Below are 23,480 nucleotides of genomic sequence, written 5' to 3' on the forward strand. Positions count from 1 at the left end.
TTTTAACAGGCTGGCATTGTGTGAAAAAGCTCTTGCTGAATACCTAGAGACAAAGAGACTTGCCTTTCCACGATTCTACTTTATTTCATCTGCAGACTTGTTGGACATTCTCTCTAAAGGGAGTCGTCCCAGAGAGGTACATTTATGTATAATTTCCTTTCAGTTTTTGTTTTAAAGTTCAGGTGAAACAGAAATCAGAGAGCTATTTGCCTCCCCTCATCTACGTATTTCCTGTTAGAACAGGCAGCTAGGGAGGGGCTTGTCACAATAGGCAATACCACTGTGTGTTACGTAATAAAGTTCAGTCTTTGCGGTTCTCCTTTCCTAAGTCGTTATGAATTCTCCATCTTTCCTTGACCTCATGACATTTTTCCCTCGAGGTCAAGGAAAGGTTTTTAGGAAAGGACATAGGACCTTCTTTTGACAATTCGACCAGACCCTGGGACTGAATGCAGCATCCAATGCCGACATATCTGTCTCAGAGGTTGTGTTCATTGGATTAGTGGTGTTGAGGCAGAGCCGCTAGAGGACGTCAGATGGAAAGAAATATTTTCTCCATTAAATATCCAGTTTCACCCAAATCACTGATAAAGTTGTTTTTTTGTACAATAATCAATGAGACCCGGTCCCCCACTTCTGCTCTGGTAGCTAGCCATGCTGTTGCTAGCTAGCTAACTCTGTATTGCCAATAGTTGAATATTGATTGACTGCCATGATATTGTTGATTGAAATTAGTTAGTTCATGCTTACGTAAACATGCATCATATTGGGTTTTCCAGGAAGAAAAAAAACATTGAAATTGTTTGGCCTACATTTTTTACCTGGACTTTAATATTTGTCCACTGTTACTATTTCACTACTGTATCTGTCATTGAAAAATGTAATGATGTCTTTTGCAGGTAACTATCCACCTCTCAAAATTATTTGACAACATGTCAGATCTTGAGTTTGCCAAAAATGAACAGTTGGATAATCCTAAACTTGCAGTGGGCATGTACAGCAAAGAGAGGGAATATGTCCCATTCCAGACTGAATGTTGTTGTTATGGGCCGGTAAGATCACATTCACTATCAAAGAATCTGAATTAGCTATCACGTCTTATAATATAACTTAACTAATGATAAGACTCCTTTACATTAGGTGGAGGCATGGCTTACTTGTCTGGAGGGGTCTATGAAGGAATGTGTCAGGGGTCACCTGTTTGAGGCTGTGTCTGTGTACGAGGACAGGCCCAGAGAGCAGTGGATTCTCGACTTCCCTGCCCAAGTGGCTCTCACTGCGTCTCAGATCTGGTGGAACAATGATATGGAGCTTGTTTTTAAAAGACTCGAGGAAGGATTTGAGTCTGCACTAAAAGACTACAACAAGAAACAGGTAAATTTTATGAAGAGTTAACACTTAATAGATTTCAATTAAATGCGGCTGACTAAGTTGCAATATTTTGTATATATTAGCTTAATGGGGACCTTTGGCAATAGACAGTGTTTCAGACACCTCATCTTGAGGTTTGTAGAGCCTTGTTGTGGGCTATGCTCACAGTTGTAATATCACTCTTGTCAGTTTCATCAGCACTATTTAAGGTTAGCATGTCCTTGGTTGCTGTTTGAATAATCTCTCTCTCCCTTGACTGTACTGCACTGATTGGATCTGCTGTCATACAGGACCAGTGACAAATGCAACACATCTAGTAATGTTTTTGTCAAAACAAGTACACAAGACTACTTTTGATTGTCTTATAGGTCCTTGATTTGTGTTTGGTGGTGTTTCTATCAAATCTTCCACATGGTCAGCATTCATATACCCACTGTGTGTGTCGTTTTCCATGGGTTGAAGATTTAATGATTTTGAGTGCTTATCAATAAAAGTGAGACAAGACATTTGAACCAAACAATAAGAAGTTATATCAGATTTTTGCTAATTCAGTCTCATGTATAATCTCTCCTCCAGATTTCTCAGCTCAACTTGTTGATCGGCTTGCTGCTGGGAGAGCTCAGCTCAGGTGACAGACAGAAGATCATGACTATATGCACTATTGATGTCCATGCTAGAGACATTGTTGCCAGCCTCATTACCCAAAAGGTACTGACAATTGAATCGTGAGCATTTCATTTTAGTCAGATTGAGCTTATTTCGGCAGTAAAAATAATTCTACTCATCATATACGTGTGTAAGAGAACATATTACTAAAACAGATAATAGACTATAGGCTTAGACTAAAACAAGACAATATTATATATAACTAGTTATCATCATCATATTAGCTGCTGGTCATTTGCACCATATTCCTTGTGACACTTGCTCTCTTTGATGTAGTTTAATACCAACCACCTGTGTTCACAGGTCACCAACTCACAGGCTTTCCAGTGGCTTTCCCAGCTCCGACATTGCTGGTATGAGCAGCAGCATCACTGCTTCATTAACATCTGTGATGCTCAGTTCCTTTACTCATATGAGTATCTTGGAAATACACCGCGTCTAGTCATCACTCCACTCACAGACCGGTAACCCTTCTGCTTATCAGTTTTCAGTCTATGCATGTAATGTTTCAGTACATTCAGCATGGCTAAACAGCACATTTGTGTTTTATTGTGTGCTGTGCAAATCCAAATGGGTATGTTTAGGTGCTACATCACCTTAACTCAGTCACTCCACCTGACAATGAGTGGAGCCCCAGCAGGCCCTGCTGGAACAGGGAAGACTGAGACCACTAAGGATCTTGGCAGAGCCATGGGAGTCATGGTGTACATTTTCAACTGTTCTGAACAGATGGACTACAAGGTGTGAAATTCAGCAGACAATTGATCATTTTTCCCTTTGGTCGGTTTATGTCTTGATTAGACTTTTCAGTTAACATGCATGTTTAAATTATTTTTTGGCTATGTTCAGTCAATTGGAAATATCTACAAGGGTCTGGCCCAGACTGGAGCATGGGGCTGCTTTGATGAGTTCAATCGTATCGCTGTGGATGTTCTGTCAGTTGTAGCAGTGCAGGTCAAAACAATACAAGACGCCATTCGCTCGAAAAAGAAAAGGTAAGCAACTGAAGCTGAATATATAAACTCTGTCTATGCTGTAAGAGTGTAATGAATTAACTCTCTATGCAACCTCACAGATTCTTTTTCTTGGATAAAGACATTGTCCTAAAGCCATCTGTGGGGATTTTTATCACAATGAACCCAGGCTATGCAGGCAGGACAGAGCTACCCGAGAACCTCAAGGCTCTTTTCAGGTGGGAGTGATACTGTCACTATGTTTATACTGTGCCTTTACTCAGCATGAAATTCATTGTCTGCATTGTCTATATCCTGCTGTAGACCCTGTGCCATGGTGGTGCCCGACACTGAGCTTATTTGTGAGATAATGTTGGTGGCAGAGGGCTTCCGTGGTGCTAAGCTTTTAGCCAGGAAGTTTATCACTCTGTACACTCTCAGCAAAGAACTACTCTCCAAGCAGGTAGGAGAAAAGCACCTTATAGCACTATATATTTCATAATGTTGGATTATAACAGAGAGTGTCAATAATAAATCTTTTCAGCTATACCACAGTAGCACAGCGATGCATAAAACCATTCAATAAATCTTACTACTTTATATGATACAATTTATGGTAAGCATACACACAGGAATACACATCTTTATTATCACTTGTTTGTCTATTAGGACCACTATGATTGGGGTTTGCGTGCTGTCAAGTCTGTTCTGGTTGTGGCGGGAGCACTGAGAAGAAGAGACAAGAGTAGACCGGAGGATCAGGTGACTTATATGTGTGTGTCATCTCATAGCCACTAGAGGAAGACGCATGGTCTTATGTAAAATATACGTGTACTGTGCTTCCAAGGTGCTGATGCGTGCACTGAGGGATTTCAACATGCCTAAAATTGTGACTGAGGATGTGTCTATCTTCTTGGGCCTGCTCGGAGACCTGTTCCCAGGCCTGGAGGTGGAGAGAGAGAGACACTGTGAATTTGAGAAGGCAATCCGAAAGACCACAGTGGAGCTCCGACTCCAGCCCGAGGAGACATTCATCCTTAAGGTTTGACATGATATGATGTTTATGTGATCAGTGCTTAAAAAAAAGAATGAAGGAATCTTTCTCTAAACATTTATTTTGTCAGGTGGTGCAGTTGGAGGAACTCATGGCAGTGCGTCATTCTGTCTTTGTTCTTGGAAATGCAGGGACAGGGAAAAGCCAGGTTTGATTTTGCTTTAATAATTGTGAAACTAATTTAATTTTGTAACGTACATCAAATGTCAGGTATTTATCTTTTCCATAGATATTGAGAGTTCTCCACAAAACCTATGTAAACTTGAAGAGGAAGCCTGTGTGGAATGACCTCAATCCAAAGGCAGTGGACAGAGATGAATTGTTCGGCTTTATCCATCCCTCAACACGAGAGTGGAAAGATGGTAAACGGAGCTGGTTTTGAATGAGAGTAACAACATTTAGAACACACAGACCAGTGCTAATTTATACCAGGTGTAATCAGTGCTTGTACATTATAATCTCAGTTATTGTTTGTGTTCTTCAATCTCTGTGTAAGGTTTGTTTTCATCACTGATGCGAGAGCAAGCAAACATCTCCCACATAGGACCTAAGTGGATTGTGTTGGATGGAGACATTGATCCGATGTGGATTGAATCACTCAACACAGTGATGGATGACAACAAGGTACCTCCCTCCTGTTTGCTCATACACTATTGTACAACACATAGCAACCAAGGTGGTATGGATAGAAAAAGATGTTTCTTTCCCCCTCCTTCAGCAATCACTTCCTGGAGTGTGAGTATTTGGAGGTCTTTTTCCACAACGATGAATCATGTCACAGTGATCTTGTCCCCATATTCTAAAGCAAGTCTGTCAAACCTGATGAGATATGAAGGTGTTTTCCTTATCGTTTTGGTAGTGTCTTGTCCGTCATATTGACCATTCAGACGTTATGATATTTGGAAACCATAATGCTTCATAACATCTTTCAGGTCTTGACTCTGGCCAGTAATGAACGTGTGCCACTTGCTTCTTCCATGAGACTGGTGTTTGAAATCAGTCACCTAAGAACGGCCACTCCTGCGACTGTGTCCCGAGCAGGAATTCTCTATGTTAACCATCAGGACCTAGGCTGGAACCCGTGAGTCACACAGTTTGTATTCAAATAATATCAAACCATTTTTTAACCAAAACGCAATGCTGTTTTTGTATATCTTCTGTATCATTTGTTGTGCTTACACCTTAGTGACTGTCTAAATTTGTGTAAATGCATTGCACTTTAAAAACAAGGGACACTGACTGCACTGCAATATAGATGATATCTTGGATTGTTGTTCAGGTACGTTGCCAGCTGGATTGACCAACGAGAACGCCAGACAGAAAGAGCCCACCTCACCATACTGTTTGAAAAATATGTTCCTCGTTGTCTAGAACAGATGAGAAACACCTTCAAAACCATCACTCCTATCCCAGAAAACTCCATGGTCCAGGTACACAACGCACAAGCACGTACAGTGAATTTATTTCTTCTTATGTATATAAAGTCACTAAATCATGATAAAATAATTGTTTTCTTCTTGTTCAGACACTCTGCACTTTGCTTGACTGCCTTCTAACACCAGAAAATATTCCATCTGATTCTCCACGTGAGCTCTATGAGACCTACTTCACCTTTGCCTGCATATGGGCTTTTGGTGGGGCCCTGTATCAAGACCAGGTATAACGTTGGTTTTAATCAAGTTGAAGAAACTGAGGTGATCAGATGATAGTGTAACAATTCTTAATTAATTTTCTTTTAAACTTAGATAGCCCTTTTAAGCACACAAGTGTGCAAACTGGATTAAGGCGTCCAAATGCCTCAATAAATGTAATTTTAAGTGAGGTGATATATAGCAACTCTAAGGACAATTTGGGTGCATGAGTTTTGACATGACGTACTCAACAGAAATGTTTATGTCCTCATAAAGCTAATGTAGCTTAGGCTTTATTTTTTGGGGTGCTCAGTTGGTCTGCAGGAGAAATTAGGTATTTTCCATAGAAAATGGTATAACTGGCCATTAGTGTTGCAACTGTTGGAAAATTTTATTGGATACTTTGTCAATACTTCTGGTAATAGTCCACTTAGTTATCACTCCTCTCACTCCTGGCTTTGTCTTTGTTCTTCTGTCATAAAGGTATAAATATAGTCTGAGGTGTGACATAGGGCCTATTGTTGTGAGACATGTCAAGCGTGTCAAGTGACCAAGAATAAGATACGCTTAACTGTCAATCATTTGGTCTAATGGTGGGGTTGTCTGTTGAAATGATATGAATTAATGCATGATATTATATCTTCCATGATTTTCCCAGCTCTATGATTACCGGGTAGAGTTCAGTCAGTGGTGGACCAAAGAAATGAAGACCGTGAAGCTCCCAGCACAGGGGACTGTGTTTGACTACTACCTTGACCCTCAAACCAGACGGTTCCTGCCCTGGAGTGATACTGTTCCTCCATTTGAGATGGAAACTTGTACACCATTGCAAGTAAGAACATATAAGCTATTATAAATATGGAAGAGTAGGACCCTTCATGTAACTCCAGAGACTTTTCAAAGCAGTTTGACAAATAATCACATACATACATACATAATCACAAGAAGAAACCTTCTTAAAGAAAAATAACCAAAAATGAACAATAGTCATATTAAAAATGTAAGTATGCCTCAGTGAACATAATAAGAGAGGGTAAAGTCACATCATGAGGTTATGGCAGGGGTGCTACAATGGATGATAGGCTTTCCACTGTGTCTGATTACCATCTACTACACCCCATACCAGACTGTGTGGGGGTGAAGGCATGAGCAACAAGGCTTGAGCTATCACCCACGCTCTATTGTCTTTCTTTATGCTCCTGCGTACAGCTGTGAATGCTCCAAAGGCTCTTGCTGAGCCGTAATTAGTAGGGTTTTGTTCTGAGCAAATGATGCTATTATGACAGAATAGTTGTGGTGTACTGGGGAAATACAAGAAATTATAAATCACGTACAATTCACTGAACACATGTCTGTCAATAAATCACACTCAAAGAAAGCCATAATAACTATGTATGTTTCTGTTCTCTATATTCCTGCTGTTTCTATGATTGCAGGCTGTTCTGGTACACACAGCAGAGACTGTGCGTCTTCGGTACTTCATGGACTTGTTGCTGGAGAGGAGACAGCCAGTGATGCTTGTGGGGAATGCTGGAGTGGGAAAGACTGCACTTGTCAGGAACAAGTTAGACTGTCTGCCAGAGAGTTACATGACTACAAAAGTACCCTTCAACTACTACACTACCTCCCTCATGCTGCAGGGTGAGTGGGTTTTTTTTTATTGTTCTGTGGACAGACTAGCACATCAAGTAAACTGTAGCACCATCTGCTGGTAATATTTAGATTCAAAAAGGGTGGAGGGGGGAGAAAACTTTACCCTTAAGCATTATTTGAATCATTAACTGAGTCATATGACATCTTCCCATTTCCAAAATTGATTTGATTAGGGTAAGATTATTCTAGCTCTTTTAAAAAAGTAATTGTTTGTGTTGTATGTGTTAGATAACTGTAGCTTGGTTGAGGTTTTTTGTTGTTAATTTGTTAAGAAAAATCACTCTTTTTCTGGTAGTGATTCTGGAGCGACAGTTAGAGAAAAGAGCAGGTAGAAGCTACTCCCCTGTAGGCAACAGAAGGATGGTGTACTTTATAGACGATATGAACATGCCAGCTGTCGACAGTTATGGAACAGTGCAACCACACACACTGATACGCCAGCATCTGGATTATGGGCACTGGTGAGAAGACCCCACACACCAGTTTTTCAGTTCACATTTTGCCAGACTAATATGTGTTCTTTTTATCAAGCAAGCATTCTTTTCTTTCTTGCTCTCTGTAGGTATGACAGACAGAAACTGACCCTAAAAGAAATACACAATACCCAGTATGTTGCCTGTATGAATCCAACTGCTGGGAGCTTCAGTATCAACCCCAGACTGCAGGTCTGTTTCCCAATTAAATTGCCCTTAATCCTATTTTCTGATGTTGGATTAAAAGAAGAATATTGTTACTGAATATTTAATTTTTTCATTGCAAATTGCATTTACATTTCTATAAACTTTCAAGGTTTTAAGTATGGTATAGTTTCAAGTATAGATTAAATTATGTGTGAATTAGTGCACAGATGCTCCCTTTGACTTAGGGACTGTTTATCCATCCAGTCAATGTGTTCTTACAGTGAATATTCATCATCATCTGCAGAAATTCATTTCACTGACTTGTTTGCAGAGAAAAGGATTAGCGTGGAAAAGAAGAATTTTCAGCAATTACAGTGCCACAAGGAAAACTGATCTTAAATCTCCTGTGTGGTTTGGAGCATGAATAAAACATGTAACAGATCTCAACACAATATTTTATACTCAAGTGACAGCATGGTGAGGATGTATTTTAATGATGTAGCAACTATACAAAAACAAGCCTGTGACATGTTGTTTAAATACATATTTCCAGATAAATTTAAAATTTAATTCAAAATGCCTGGCAAGAATGTATTTGAAGTTTTTGGCATTACATTGAAGTCATCACTAGCATATTTGAATAATTAAGATTCTACACTGCTATATATTTTCTGAAATTTGTTTGTCCCTTTTTTTTCTACAGAGACATTTCTCAGTGTTCACAGTGAGCTTTCCTTCATCTGAGGCTCAGCTATCAATCTTCAGTCAGATCCTGTGTGGCCACCTGAAGCAGCAGCTCTTCAGTGCGATGGTTCAGAGGAGTGCTGCAGCTGTGGTCCAAGCTGCCATAACTCTTCATCACAAGATGGTTCACAGCTTTCTGCCCACAGCCATCAAATTTCACTACACATTTAACCTACGAGACTTGTTCAATGTCTTTCAGGTAGTGCTGAAAGCAAGGAAAAATTATGCACATTGGACTTTGGAATGTAAAGTTAAATATTTATATTATTATCTGTGTTATTCAGGGGATCCTTTTGGCTGGGCCTGAGAGTGTGAAAGAGAGCACTGACCTGGCACTGCTGTGGCTCCATGAGTCCTGCAGAGTGTACTCAGACAGACTGGTAGATGTCAAGGACCTGCAGTTCTTCCGGAAGCTCCAGATGGAGACTGTGCATGAATGCTTTGAGGTGAAATACACATTCTGATAAACAGTATGAATTGCTGTTCTTCACCTTCAGATAACAACATTGACAGAAATATTTAAATGATTTATTATTCTTGTCCTCTTCCAGGGACTGGAGGACATTAAGGTGACAAATCAGCCCCTCCTCTATTGCCACTTTGCCCAAGTGGGCGATGAAGCTGCCTATACTCCTGTTACAGACTGGTCTACGCTCAGGTCCATTCTCACAGATGCCCTGGAGAGCTACAATGAGCTCAATGCAGCAATGAATCTGGTGCTCTTTGAAGATGCCATCCAACATGTGTAAGTATAACTAGTTCCCTTCACATATTACAAAAATAATTATAAGGATCAGTAATAAGTAAGTAAGTTAATAAAATATTTTCCTTTGATAATGTTCCTGAAGTGTGAGACTAAACATACATCAACTAAAGAAAGAGCTTATAAACATAACATAAAAGTAGTAAGAAAATGATAAAAGCAATTCTATCAAATATAAAGATGGCTGTTAAATGCAGGCAGGGAAGTTAATATGATGTGGAGACTACATATTAAGACTTGTAAGACAGTCTGTATAGATTTATATAATTTGGTAGGATAGAGATGTTTCATGGAATAACAAAGATTGTGTTGTTACCAGCTGTCGAATTAGTCGTATTCTGGAGTCTCCGAGGGGTCATGGCTTACTGGTTGGGGTCGGGGGCAGTGGGAAGCAGAGCCTGACTCGTCTGGCTGCCTACATATCCTCTGTGGAAATCTTCCAAATCACTCTGAGTAAGGGTTATAGCAGCCAGGACCTCAAGGTAAATGCTAATGTTGTTAATTGATTATAGCCAAACAGGAAATCAAGCACAGTATAACCTCATAAAATATGCTCTTGTGAAATTGTATAACCTTTAAGTGACTTGCTTGTAGTTATAATCGTTCAGTCTTCTCAATTAACTGAAATCAAGGTTTCTTTAAAAAAAATCTCCTGATCAATTTTACTTCTAGCTGCATGCAGGATATTGATGTAATTCAGTTGTGTTCCCCACTGACGCGGGAAATTCTTGTCAGATACTATTTAAACCCAGTGGGACATCAATATCACATTGATGAAGCAAGTTTGTCGATTTAATCATTTAATAGCCTCTTAAGAAATCAAGGCATTATCATGGGACTTGTGCTGCCCCATTGATTATTGTTAGACAATTTGAAATTCTTTAATGGACTCCATATCAGTCCATTATACAATATGTGTTCATTCACAGCATGCATTCTTTTATCTAGATGGATCTGGCAGACTTGTTCCTCAAGACTGGAGTGAAGAACCAGCGTGTGGCTCTGCTTATGACTGATGCACAGATACCTGATGAGCGGTTTCTGGTCCTTATTAATGACTTACTGGCATCAGGTCAGATCCAAAATCTATAATAATCATACTGTGTTTCAGCTGTATCTGCCTGAGAGAACATAACTGTTATCATATCATAGCTGATCCCTAGCATGTCAGTCTGTTATAATGGCTGTGCTTCTTCCTCCAGGAGAAATTCCTGAGCTCTTCAGCGAGGAGGAGATTGAAGGTGTTGTGTCAGGTGTGAGAGATGATGTCCGAGCCCTCGGACTGCTGGACAACAGAGAGAACTGCTGGAGATTCTTTACTGACCGAGTTCGACTACAGCTCACGGTCTAGTCGCGTTTTCTTTTCTGAAGACATCATTATTCACCAGTGCTTGTAGCCTTACCAGTCTGAAGAATGAAAAGGAAAATTACTGCTTTTAATTAATACTGATATATAATTGCTCTTTCCCTTGAGCAGATTTTATCTTAATATTTTGTTAAATTATCTGTCTACACTATTCTGTGATGATATCTAGGTGAGCTGCATTATGTCAAGACCTTATAGTTTTTTCTTAAGGTATTGTCACTTTTAGGATAGACCCTTTATAACTACAAAATGCTTCAGTTTTGGAGACTAAAAGCAATAGTTCTGTTCAGTTTGACCGTTAAAATAATGAGTCTGGCAAAAGTCGGCTTTGAAGGATTTCTGAGACCAAGGTTGGTAGAATTTTTGTAAAATGCAGTTAATTTTCACATGACAGCAGCAACATGTTACTCATATCACTGTAATGATGGACTTTGTAATTATAGACTAGAATATGAAAATTATATATTTTTCTTTTAGCAACATCCAGCTGTCCTTACTAGTTATGGCATTTCGGCTGAAGCCTCAGCTCTTCTCTTGGCTGCTTGGTTTTTGACTAACCTACCAGCAATGATAATTTAGATTCTACTTATTGAAGTGGAGGACACATAAAATGACCAACACAAATTGAAAACACAAATCGGATCAATCTTGTACTAGATGTTTTTTGATAACACTTGAACGTGCCTTCACAGCCGACATTCATGAAATCAATAAAAAAATCGTACACGTACTCTAGCACGTTTGAGCTTCAAAAAGCACAGCTGCTGTGTAGTGTTGTTAAATATGTTTGACAAGCTGAATTAACAGCCAGACAAACTGGGGGGGTTAAATTCTTGTCTCAGTATACATGTATGCCATCCAGCTAGTCTTTGCGCCAGGGCCTCTGGTAGCGTCACCGTCTGCTCCAACCAACTGGGAATGTGGCTGCCTGTCCACATGCCAAGTTGATGAAAGTGGGGGCACAGAAGGCTGCCAGTTATCGTTTCCCTTTTGGATGCATCTCTGATATCTATGACCTGTGCTGATTTTCCTATGTGCACTTGACTGCATAGCTTGTCATGCTCGTTTGTACAAAGCTGTTTGTGTATGTGTGCTTGGCTGACTGTCTCCCTGCTTCCTTCTTCGTAGGTGGTACTGTGTTTGTCTCCCATGGGCAATGTCCTTCGTGTTAGGGCGTGTCGATTCCCTGCTCTTGTCCAATGCACCACCATTGACTGGTTCCATCCTTGGACCTCAGAAGCTCTGCAGTCGGTCAGCCACAGGTTCATCCAAGAGATCAAAGGCATTGAGGTCAGGCTTTTGGACACATGTATCTCACCATTGCTCTCATCCTAATGTCAAATTCCACCATATGTGTGAACTATAAAATATATCGGCAAATAACAGCTGTCAGAGATACATCTGTGTGTGGGATATACAGTACAGTATCTTCTGTAGGTTTGCCATGTACCCCCTTATTCCAGACTGAGTTAGACTTTAATGAACACCTTCTAATTACTACAGACCAGCTGGATTAACGTCTCCATAGATCCCTCATCATTAGTTCTCTGCTGAGTTACTGACAAATTGCTGAACACATGCCTGGAGACTCACAGTGAGTGCAGGCATATCATTGTTTTCCATCATAGCAGTGGAACGATCACAACCCAGAATCATTTATGTTAATGAGAGAAGAGTGATTAAGCACATAACGACCCTCTAAGGAGGCACAGCTGTCACAACCAGGAAGTGTCATCACATATGTGAACATGTGCCAGACTATTACTTTCAACTGTTTGTGTGCGTACATCTGTCCATGTGCCGATGTTCATGTGCAAAAAATTGTGTCCTAATAGTAGCTGTAGTACTTAATAAGAAGCTGTGGTATTATGAGAGTATTAGTCCTTAAGTTAAGCAGAGGCAACTTCAGCACTAATATTATTAGAGGTAGGAGTTGAGTAATGGTTGTAGCAGCAGCTATAGTAGACCAGTATTTCAGCATAGGGGTAGTAGTAAAAGCTGCAACGATTAATTGATGAATCAATTAGTTGATCGAGAGAGAAATTAACTGGTAACTGTTTTAATAATCAAATACTTGTTTTGGTCATATTTAAAGCAAAAAAAACAGCTGGCTTCAGCCTATAGATGTGAGAATTTGATTCTTCTTGTTTGTCATACATGATTGTAAACTGAATATATTTGGGCTTTTGTACCGTTCACCTAAAAATATATGAGGACACTACCTTCGCCTGTGGGAAATAACAGGCATTTTTTATAATCTTTGGACATTTTACAATTAATAAAGAAAATAATTGGCAGATGAATTAATAATTTAAATAATCATTAGTTGCAGTCCTAGTAGCAGTAAAGTTATGTTAATAGAAAGGTATTCAGAGTAGGGCGTGTGGACTAAATAATACAATTGTTGTGGATGCAGAACGACTTTGTGTTAGTTTAACTTAATGTGCATTAATAATAGTATTTTAAAAAGTTTAAACAAAACAATATGTGGGACATTAATGCATATTTAAAGTAATTAATGATTGTTTATGTTTTTAAAGAGGCAGGGAAACAAGAAATGAAATGATCATTTATTTAAAGTTAGAAACGCACAACCCACTAATAGTTGTTACACAATCAATGAGAACTTCTTTCGCATCTCAACTGAACATAGCATGCTTTGTCAAAAAGCATTATGTCAGATCTTAATTAATAATGATTTTTTTCCTACTGGCTCCATGATCATTAACAATGGCTTTTTGTGAGTTATGGTTAGGTTTGATCCCTGTATTCTCTGCTCATTTGTTTTTGCTTTAATTGATCGCTAACTGTGTGATTAATAGAAGGCCTGTGTCATTGAGCACCATATGATGAATACTTAGTTGGAATGTTGTACAACAGCCGTTATGGACAGTGTTTAGAAAGTTGGAGGACATCAGAGATAATGTAAACAGTGTGCATGTTTTACAAGCGGCACGTCAGTGGTCTAAACACATTATTTTCACAGAGGTTTCAAAGCCTAATCATTCCTGCTAGCTGCACCTAAATTTCAGATTGAGTAAGTCAGGGCCAGCCAAGTGAGATGGCAAAACTTGTAGATGAATTCAAAATTTATGAAGATAATATTTCAGACCCCATCAGGTTGGGGATGTTAAACTCTACTCAATCCAGCTCGCCCTGTTCTCCCCTCTCCCCCCTTGTCTGCTTATTTTTACAGCCTGCCGTCCAGGAATCCATCAGTCTTTTCATGGCCTACGTTCACACCAGTGTCAACCAGGCAAGTGAAAAATACCAGCAGAATGAGAAGAGGTACAATTACACCACCCCCAAGAGCTTTCTCCAGCAAATCACTCTGTACAGGAACCTTCTGGAGAAGAGTCGGGCTGAGCTCCAGCACAAGATGAACCGGCTTGACAGCGGCCTTCAAAAGCTCCAAACCACTGCCACTCAGGTAAATGTCTTTATTACATACTGTAGGGGGCTAATGTTAGGGATTGAGGTACAAGGTTGAGGTAGGAAAATGAGGAATAGTATTAGTGTTGGATTTAAATTGTGTGGTTTAAACAGTTTTCCCTGACATTAAGTATATTACACATAGTAGTAGTACGTGTAATCATTTTTTCTCTGTTTTAGGTCGAGGATCTAAAAGCTAAATTGGCATCCCAAGAAGCTGAGCTGACCTTTAAAAAACAGAATATTGAGGCTCTAATTACAAAGATTGGTCTGCAGACGGAGAGGGTTAGCAGCAAGAGAGAGGCTGCGGATGTTGAGGCACAAAAGGTGAGATAACCACAATCACATATTGGTTTTCATGCCACGTGAACTTATACCACACCATCACATGATTCACTACATACAATTTTTGTGATTTAGTTCATTATGGTTGCTTTGTGCAGGTTGCTGTCATCCAGGCAGAAGTCTCACTCAAACAGAAAGACTGTGAAAATGACCTAGCCAAGGCAGAGCCGTCACTGACAGCTGCCACAGCAGCACTGCACACGCTCAACAAGGTGCTTCATTTGATCAGCCTTGATGAAAGTCCATCAAATCTTCTCGTCGTTCTAAAGATTATATTTAATTTTTTTAATTGTTTTTTTAGGTGAATCTTACTGAGCTGAAGGCCTTTCCAAACCCTCCAGCTGCAGTGATCAATGTAGCAGCAGCTGTGATGGTTCTGCTTGCTCAACGCGGTCGAGTGCCTAAGGATCGGAGCTGGAAGGCGGCGCGGGCCTTCATGGGCAAGGTTAAGCTGTCATCATGTCAATCACATCTGCCTGATTAATGCCAATCTAATTTGTGTTTGGGCCTTGACCCTGGCCCTGCCCAGCATCTCTCCAATGCTCACATTACAGCTGGATGGCTCTATGAATATGCTCACTCAGCAGAGGAGCAAGTGTGTCAGGCCACTCTCAACCTCTAGCCGTTATTAATGCTAGTGTGGCCATAAAAGCATGTATGTGGTTTTTAAAAAGCCAGTAGAATTAAGCAAATGGGGATCAGTTCTTTCTGTCCCAAAAGCATATTTTTAGCATTAAAATGTAGTTATTTTTTCTAAATGAATTTGCATCTGATACTTGCCTCTTATATACATGATTTGAATAATGAAATCATGATGAAAAAATAAAGGACAACATAAGACAAAAAAAAAACAGCAGTTCCATTAAAAAATGTCACATAACAACAAAGATAGATTTAATTGAGAAACAAAATATAGTCATTGTTGTGTGAGACTGTTCCTTTTAAGCATTGCATAAAGTTGTATCAAGTTGTATGTTGTGTATTTGTCTCATTTTCAGGTTTTATTAATAGAAATTCTTTGTAACAACACCTAATTTCTGACTTATATCAGCCCAAAAGGCCTGTGCAACCATTAATATATCCCCTGTTTTATGGTTATGTCTGTCAGGTGGATGATTTCCTCCAGGCCTTGGTATCATATGACAAGGAGCACATCCCTGAGTCCTGTTTGACTGTGGTGAAACAAGAGTATCTGAGAAACCCAGAGTTCCACCCTGACCTAGTTCGGACCAAATCTACAGCAGCTGCTGGTCTCTGTGCCTGGATTATTAACATTGTCAGATACTATGAGGTCAGGCAATGCCTTCAGATAGTTTGAAATTATAATAAATGTCAATAAATGTTCTGCAAGAAGGCTTGTTTGTTAATGTGGAGGTTTTTTCATTAAGTTTACTTACTTTTTTCAGATTTATTGTGAGGTCATTCCGAAGAGGCATGCATTATCACAAGCTAATGCAGAACTCGAAACAGCAACAGCCAAACTGTTAGCAGTTCAGAAGAAATTGGTGGTGAGTGCAATGTTATTATGCTACTTAATTAAGTAGTCTGAAAGACTTTCTTCATGTTTTCTAATTCCAATGGCTTCCTTTGGTTTGTTTCTTCAGGATCTTGATGCCAGCCTCCAGAGCCTAACAGCTCAGTATGAAATGGCTATAGCTGAGAAAATCAGTTGTCAGGAGGAGGTGACACTCACCAACCAGACCATAGAGCTGGCCAACCGACTAGTCAAGGGCTTAGAGGTAAACAAGGAGAGATAGAGGAGTTTGGCGGTGTCACTGGGGCCAACCTGGCATAAAGTAAACTGTCAATTTGCCGGAGGCATGCATGGAGAGGCGCTGATAATCGAATTGCATCAGTAATCTGGACTAGAAGTTGTTATGTCCTGGCAAGATAGTCTGACAGTTGTGTGAGTAGATCAGGCAGAGGGAGATTTTACAGCCTGGCCCAGCAGCATACTGGGGACTTGTGAGACAGGTAGAGAGGGCTGGACCACAGAAAACGCATGGCTGAACTGGGCAACTGGCTGCCTGAATGGTTTCCAAATGGAGTAAAGAAGAGAGATGACAAGAGCGCTACACTAACACTGCTCTCACTCAGAGTTGTGTGGGTGAGGATTGTGTGGGTACAGAAATTGTGTGTATTTAGTGTATATACTGTATAAACAGTGTGTGTGTGTGTGTGTGTGTGTGTGAGTGTATGCACACATTTCTATAGTTATTAATTCTCAAGAATATTTTAACAAATTAAAAAGTATTAAGGGGAAGTTGTGGAATATTAATATATGGAATATATAAATATATAAATATTGAATGTTGCATATTTGTATAATTTGTTGAATATTATATTCAACTCTTTTGCGTCCCTGTGCATGTTTTTTTTCGGGCTACGTTATCTATTATCTTTATGGATGCTAATATGAAATAAAAAATGGCCATATTAGTGGCCATTTTGTAAGTTCGACTTTCTTATTCCAGAAAATAAATGTGGTTTGCATGGAACAGCTTGGCTTTTAAGCATATCAAGATAAATGTTTTGTCTTTATGGCATTGACCTGGAAGCAATAGTGTTCAGACTAATAAATCAGCCCGTCTATATTTAATCATTAACTTACCTCAAAGCCTCAACAGCTGTTGGAAATTAACAATGTCTCACCCCAGACTGAGTGATATTACAGGCAATCCATAATACATTAGAGTAAAATTATAGTGATTTTTAACTGTCTGAGAATTTATTATGTGACATATTCTAGATCCACAGCCCCTTGTAAGAAAATGCCATGCATGATTTATTGTTGTACTGCTGTCACAGTCATAGTATTGAAGGTTTAAATTAATGCTAAATTGATGCTGAGTGAATCTACAGCCAAACTTCAAAAGCTATTTTAAGGGAATTGCAGTTGTATGCTTTACTGCTTACATCTTCTTAGTTTGTACAGTAAATGGAGTGGGAAGCTGCCCTATATGTGCATTCCCCTGCAAATGTAGAGCAAAACTGTCTTCAGGTGCACTAGACAAATTTTCCTTGTGTGTCTCCTGCATATTTTTAAAATTAAATTGAAGCCTGGTCTTTTCTGTCTTTCAGTCAGAGAAAGAGCGCTGGTCTCATGCAATTGTTCAATATCAAAAGCAACAGAAAACCCTGTGCGGTGACGTCCTCATCACTTCAGCATTCGTCTCCTACATGGGTTACTTTACCCGGCCATATCGAGTGGAGCTCCTTAACAACGCATGGATCCCTTTCCTTCAGTCTCAGGAGGTAAGGCCAATTTTGCAAAAGACCTTGTGCTATTTAGACTGCAGTTGTTTAGAGAGTAAACAACAAACATCCACAGTGGAGTCTGTGAACTGGAGCTCATCGTACTGCTACCAGCGCTCCAACTAGAGTGACATCATTCCTCTGTTTCTGTTCCAGGTCTCTGTACCCCTGACAGACGGCCTGGATCCAATCCTCATGCTTACAGATGATGCCACTGTGGCTGCCTGGCATAACCAGTGCCTGCCAAATGATAGGATGTCCACTGAGAACGCTGCCATCCTGACCACCAGTGAGCGTTGGCCACTCATCATTGACCCACAGCAGCAGGGCATCAAGTGGATCCGAAACCGGCTAGGTTCAGAGCTGAGGGTGGTGCAGCTGGGACAAGAAGGGTGAGGGGGCTATCTATCGTCTGTTTGCAAACACAGTGTCATGTTTTAATATGTCCGAGATTGCTTATATACCATAAAAATATGTTTTTAAAGTTATTTTTATTCAGTTGCTTTTTTTATTTTTGAGCAGGTATCTAGATGTTATTGAACAAGCCCTTGCCAGTGGTGAAACACTTCTGATAGAAAATCTGCCAGAAAAGGTAGACCCAGTCCTGGAGCCTCTACTAGGCAGAAACACTATCAAAAGAGGAAGGTTGGTACTGAAACTGTAACATTACATTTACATTGTTGTACTTGTACTTATCAAGGATTAAAAAAATCTGATTTGAAGCATTTTAGCAGCCGATAATGTAATAAGTAGCATTAATGTAATAACTGCTAATAATGTAATATTTTTCAAATCTTAATGTAATAAAAGTCTGTAATACAACAACGATAATTCAATTTTTTTAGGATGTTTTTTAGGTAATAATGTAATAACCAGTCAATAATGTAATAGCTTATTACATAATGCGCGGAAAGTTATTATGTTATTGTTTCACACATTTTATTACATTATTGATCAATTATTACATTATTAACTTTTATTACATTAAGAACAGGAAAACTATTACGTTATCGGCAGTTATTACATTCAGGGTAGCTATTGCATTGTTTGCTTCTACAAGCATCAAACCAGCTCACCAATAGTTAAATCTTTGTATTGTAGAAGCTGTTTAGCATGAGGCTGTTGCACACCAAAAACATTTTAAATCAATGTATGGTTTTTGTATCCCTGTTGATACACAAGTCAATATGCCCGCAACTCGTTCCAATGCGTCTGTGTTGTGAGACAATAGGAGCAGATTTGCCAGATGGTTGACTCTCACTGAGCATTGAAACACCAGTAAGACATGACTGAATGCATTATTATTGCCCACTCTTTAGATTATAAATGAATTTGCGGCGCGTGTTCAGAATCCCTGAGGCCAACATATTGATTGGCCCCTCAAGACGTGTGATAGATGTATATTTGTGTGTTCATATTCTTTAGGTGTGATGAATATTGAACAGCTGAGCCTAAGTGTAAAAGCTGAATTGAGGGCAGTCATGGTTATGTATAAGGACCCTTGTCACCCACAAAAAGATGGCATGTAACACACTAAATTCAGTGATTCTCCATCATTTTGGTAAACTCAGTTTAGCTTCACTAATTTCCTAACACTGTGTTTCTGGCATTTGTCTGGATTTATTTGTACAAAACATCACCGGATCAGCTTTATGCTCACTAAGATTACTCAGAATTACCTTAAACCATAAGATGATGTTAATTTTCAATTAGATAGGGCTTATGTGGGTATAGTGGGCTACTTGACTGACAATACTTTCTTATCTATTATTAAGTTATACATGCTTTTCAAAGTGGCACTTGTTTGAAACACCCTGTATTTGGTAAATCTGTCTGACTTTCAAACATGACTACTGCGGCCCACTGCAATCCACTTCACAAATATAACAGTGCCACCAAAATAGCTGCTCTGTAATTACCTTTGTTGAGTTACCAATTACCCTCAACAGGCAAAATCCAGCAAATTTCCTAAACGTGACAACCAACAGCAGAATAAATAGAAAATACCACATATTGACATCCTGCTTTGACTTCCCCCCTCAAAAATGTTTACATCTTTCTTGCTATGATCTATGTATGACCATGAATATTGAGTGTCTTGACGCATGTTCATTGAACTTCCTCTGAAGTCCTGTCTGTCCAGACGTAACAATTCATCAAAGTAAATCTGATTATAAGTTTATCCCTTGTAGATGACCCACACACTTGTTTCTGTCGATGATTAATATAACCTGCTGGGGCAGCCATGATGGATCTGGTAGGGATCCACAGCTGAAGTTCATTAATAATTGGAATGTTGTAGAGTGTGAAGTAATGAATACTAATTATTCCTTTCATGGCTGACGGAAGACTACAAGCCAATCCATCAGCAAGGACTTTAATTTGGTGGAGTAATGGTTCTATCAATAGTACATTAATTCTGGCTTGTGAAGATATAGAGTTGAACCAGACCCAGGCCATGAGGAACCTGTGCCGTAAAATAGGGGCCTTGCCTGACATCCAAGGGGTAATTAGAGAAAAATGAAAAGCCACCAGGTTCGTCAAGCCAGTACTAATTTAATTGAAATGCAGGAACAGATAAATATTGGCTGCTGTGGTTATAATATTTCATATTTTTTTAAGATTATTTGTCTACGGTCTGAGTGACATTTGGAGCCAGAGTGAAGTTCTTTCCTCTGTTGAAGTCGCAATGCAATGAAAGTGAGAGGTTGATGGGCTCAGATGCGTAAGGACAAAAATAGATTTCAGGATACAGAGGGTTTGCACTGCCACAGTTCAAATGTTCTGTTGGATCATTATCATCATCATCATTATGATTTTTATTGTCCAAAGTGGTACTTTTAATCATAGAGTCATCATCATCTAATGCTCATTAATGTTTCAGTTTCTCACTTTGAAAGTTAATATTAACTCAACTAACTCTTGATGGGAAGACAAACTACAGCAGGTTTAACTCTGCTGTCATTTTTGCCAGTAGATTCTTTGTTCTTGCCAAGCAAAATAAGATAATTACAATTGTGTTTTTATCAAAGTGGTAATTTGTAAACAATGAATATAAACAGAAAAGTTTGCTCTTGATCTTAAAAATTGTAGTCTGACAAAACAATCAAAGTGCAAATTCCTCCGACTACGCTTTTCTGAAGATGGATCTGTAAACATGCAAGCTCAGTAGAAGTAGATATTAAGATTTCTTCCACTGGGGCACCCTGGTAGCTCACCTGGTAGAGCATGCACACCATGTATTGTGGTTCAATGCCAGCCCAGGCCTTTTGCTGCATGTCATTCCCCCCCCCCCTCTCTCTCTCTCTCTCTCTCTCTCTCAAATTCAAATTCAAATTCAATTCAAAATGGGCTTTATTGGCATGAAAGTTTAAAAAAAAAACAATATTGCCAAAGCAAAGTATTCAAATACAATACAATAAATCAAAGATATATACATTATTATTATATGAACATTATATCAGTTATATACAGTGTGTGTGTGTCTGTGTGTGTGTGTGTGTGTGTGTGTGTGTGTGTGTGTGTGTGTGTGTGTGTGTGTGTGTGTGCCTCGATCACTCACTGTCCCTCAGGTTGTGGCATGTTAATACATACTGGGCAGCAAGGTGTGCCCGCTCTCCTTCTCCGAGGAGTATTTTTAAATTGGAGAGGTCGTTCAGCTCTTTGAAATCTGGTATCAAAGAGCTGAACTTGTTCAAATACATTTTTCTTGTATTATTTATTTTGTACATTGTAGGAGAAAGTGCATCTCTGGCTCAACCTCACCTGTCGAACAGTGACCACATTTTCTGTTTTCTTTTGGTTGCCATGATTTTTTGTGTCTTCCTGTTTCGATTGCCAATTTGTGGTCACTGAGCCTGTACTTGGTTAGGATCCGTCTCTGCTTTCTATCTCTGACAGTAGAGAGATATTCTGCTAATTCATAATCTCTTTTAAGGGCAAGATAACATTCCAATCTACTTTGGCTTTTAGTTGTTTCTTCCCAATGGTCCAGATAGCTTTCTTTACATTGTGCTATAATCAATAGTGACAGCTAAAGGGTGACAGGAAAGGAGGGAAACATAGGTCACGTAGATATATAATAAAGTTTCACTCATTAATTGTCTAGAGCGTTATACCAAGTGTGTTTTAAAGTACGCTTCCTATACTGTGACAGCTTAATAAGAAAATTGGATAATGTGCCTATTGTTCCTTGATCATCAGTCTGCATCTGTCCTTAAGGAACATACCAACACAGCAGTTAAGTTGTTGTTGGGCTTCACCTAATTTCTTTAAACTGCACTCTCCTGTTATCCAGGTACATTCAAATTAGGGGCAAGGATTGTGAATACAACAGTAACTTTCAACTCATTATCCACACCAAGTTGGCCAATCCCCATTTCCCTCCTGAGCTCCAGGCCCAGACCACCCTCATCAACTTCACAGTGACTCCTGTGGGCCTGGAGGAGCAGCTGCTAGGACAAGTAGTGTCCCGGGAAAGGCCCGACCTGGAGTCCCTGAAGGTAAATCCTTATGCATTTGATGAAAGACTGTTAAACCTACAGTAAAGCATTTTTATTAGGGGTTTTACATCTAAGACATCAGTTCATAATACCAAATAGAAAAGGTTAAATTGTTCTGTGCATATTTCCCAAGATGGAGCTGACAACACAGCAGAATCACTTTAAGATTGAGCTCAAGAGGTTGGAGGACGACCTGTTGAATCGCCTCTCTGCAGCCCATGGTAATTTTCTGGGTGATATTTCTCTGGTGGAGCAACTCGAAAGCACCAAGACCACAGCTTGTCACATTCAGTGTAAGGTGAGGTTATTACACCAACAGGGTCCTCTCAGTTGTCCCACTGTAGTCACGTGCATGTGGTTTTTTTTTTGAATGTGTTTTTGAATGTCACACAGCAAGCGCCTCATTTTATTGCATTAGCTGCAAATGATGTGTAGTTAGGAATATGTCTAATGAGAGGGTTGTGGAGCATGACTGAGAGCCTAATAGCTCATTTTGTGCAATTGGAACACACAGGTGGTGGAGGCCAGAGAAAACGAGACAAAGATCAACGAGGCTCGAGAAGTATACCGCCCAGCAGCTGAGAGAGCGTCACTCCTCTTCTTCATCATCAATGACCTTAGCAAGATTAACCTCATGTACCAGTTTTCTCTCAAGGTGAAACCTTTACCCCCTGAAGTGCTCTCAGGGGACACACATTGCTTTTAGTGTTTCAAACACTTTGACCAGTATTCTGTTGGAATCCAGTGCTGTTAATTTATTTTTTTCTCTTGGTGGTTAAAATATTGGGCACAGCCCTGCCTGTACACAACAGCTTAAGTGTGTGCTTCTCTGTCTTGCTCAATCCATTGCCGAACCTTATCCTTATCCTTATCAGAGCACTGTCCTCCTTTTGGTTGTGTTCCAGACCTTTAACTCAGTGTTTAACAAAGCAATGGAGCGTGCAGAATGGGACGAGGATGTGAGGACCCGAGTGCGCACCCTCACAGAGGCCATCACCTATTCTGTATTCCTGTACACCAGCCAGGGCCTGTTTGAGAGAGACAAGTTAACCTTCTTGTCACACACTGCCTTCCAGGTGAGGGACTCTGGGCCGCCTCAAAGGTGGGGCGTCCTGTCATCCTCAT

The 23,480-nt window shown here is 39.7% G+C and overlaps 1 protein-coding gene across 11 annotated transcripts in view; it reads left to right on the forward strand.

Moving 5' to 3' along the window:
* Positions 1 to 23,480, forward strand: part of LOC127367723 (dynein axonemal heavy chain 11) — a 40,223-nt gene that overhangs the window by 10,743 nt on the left and 6,000 nt on the right. For 2 of the 11 annotated variants that reach the window (XM_051407792.1, XM_051407793.1), the window contains 42 exons: positions 10 to 136; positions 900 to 1,052; positions 1,141 to 1,374; positions 1,948 to 2,079; positions 2,341 to 2,501; positions 2,622 to 2,778; positions 2,887 to 3,032; positions 3,113 to 3,229; positions 3,315 to 3,453; positions 3,660 to 3,752; positions 3,838 to 4,032; positions 4,115 to 4,192; positions 4,274 to 4,406; positions 4,541 to 4,668; positions 4,977 to 5,125; positions 5,324 to 5,474; positions 5,570 to 5,701; positions 6,334 to 6,507; positions 7,112 to 7,316; positions 7,624 to 7,789; positions 7,891 to 7,993; positions 8,652 to 8,891; positions 8,977 to 9,138; positions 9,244 to 9,437; positions 9,775 to 9,937; positions 10,404 to 10,527; positions 10,658 to 10,800; positions 11,950 to 12,111; positions 14,018 to 14,251; positions 14,434 to 14,580; positions 14,697 to 14,810; positions 14,900 to 15,043; positions 15,707 to 15,889; positions 16,005 to 16,106; positions 16,203 to 16,337; positions 17,680 to 17,853; positions 18,010 to 18,245; positions 18,376 to 18,498; positions 22,151 to 22,355; positions 22,489 to 22,653; positions 22,870 to 23,010; positions 23,261 to 23,431. In XM_051407792.1, the coding sequence (XP_051263752.1) occupies positions 10 to 136; positions 900 to 1,052; positions 1,141 to 1,374; positions 1,948 to 2,079; positions 2,341 to 2,501; positions 2,622 to 2,778; positions 2,887 to 3,032; positions 3,113 to 3,229; positions 3,315 to 3,453; positions 3,660 to 3,752; positions 3,838 to 4,032; positions 4,115 to 4,192; positions 4,274 to 4,406; positions 4,541 to 4,668; positions 4,977 to 5,125; positions 5,324 to 5,474; positions 5,570 to 5,701; positions 6,334 to 6,507; positions 7,112 to 7,316; positions 7,624 to 7,789; positions 7,891 to 7,993; positions 8,652 to 8,891; positions 8,977 to 9,138; positions 9,244 to 9,437; positions 9,775 to 9,937; positions 10,404 to 10,527; positions 10,658 to 10,800; positions 11,950 to 12,111; positions 14,018 to 14,251; positions 14,434 to 14,580; positions 14,697 to 14,810; positions 14,900 to 15,043; positions 15,707 to 15,889; positions 16,005 to 16,106; positions 16,203 to 16,337; positions 17,680 to 17,853; positions 18,010 to 18,245; positions 18,376 to 18,498; positions 22,151 to 22,355; positions 22,489 to 22,653; positions 22,870 to 23,010; positions 23,261 to 23,431 (6,535 nt within the window). Of the gene's footprint in view, positions 1 to 9; positions 137 to 899; positions 1,053 to 1,140; positions 1,375 to 1,947; positions 2,080 to 2,340; positions 2,502 to 2,621; positions 2,779 to 2,886; positions 3,033 to 3,112; positions 3,230 to 3,314; positions 3,454 to 3,659; positions 3,753 to 3,837; positions 4,033 to 4,114; positions 4,193 to 4,273; positions 4,407 to 4,540; positions 4,669 to 4,768; positions 4,780 to 4,976; positions 5,126 to 5,323; positions 5,475 to 5,569; positions 5,702 to 6,333; positions 6,508 to 7,111; positions 7,317 to 7,623; positions 7,790 to 7,890; positions 7,994 to 8,287; positions 8,426 to 8,651; positions 8,892 to 8,976; positions 9,139 to 9,243; positions 9,438 to 9,774; positions 9,938 to 10,403; positions 10,528 to 10,657; positions 10,801 to 11,949; positions 12,112 to 14,017; positions 14,252 to 14,433; positions 14,581 to 14,696; positions 14,811 to 14,899; positions 15,044 to 15,706; positions 15,890 to 16,004; positions 16,107 to 16,202; positions 16,338 to 16,387; positions 16,721 to 17,679; positions 17,854 to 18,009; positions 18,246 to 18,375; positions 18,499 to 22,150; positions 22,356 to 22,488; positions 22,654 to 22,869; positions 23,011 to 23,260; positions 23,432 to 23,480 lie in introns of those variants that run through there. The other 9 variants (XM_051407794.1, XM_051407795.1, XM_051407796.1 and 6 more) reach the window with 9 other exon arrangements.

The sequence above is a fragment of the Dicentrarchus labrax genome, unplaced genomic scaffold (assembly GCF_905237075.1).
Source record: "Dicentrarchus labrax unplaced genomic scaffold, dlabrax2021, whole genome shotgun sequence".
NCBI classification, from domain to species: domain Eukaryota; kingdom Metazoa; phylum Chordata; class Actinopteri; family Moronidae; genus Dicentrarchus; species Dicentrarchus labrax.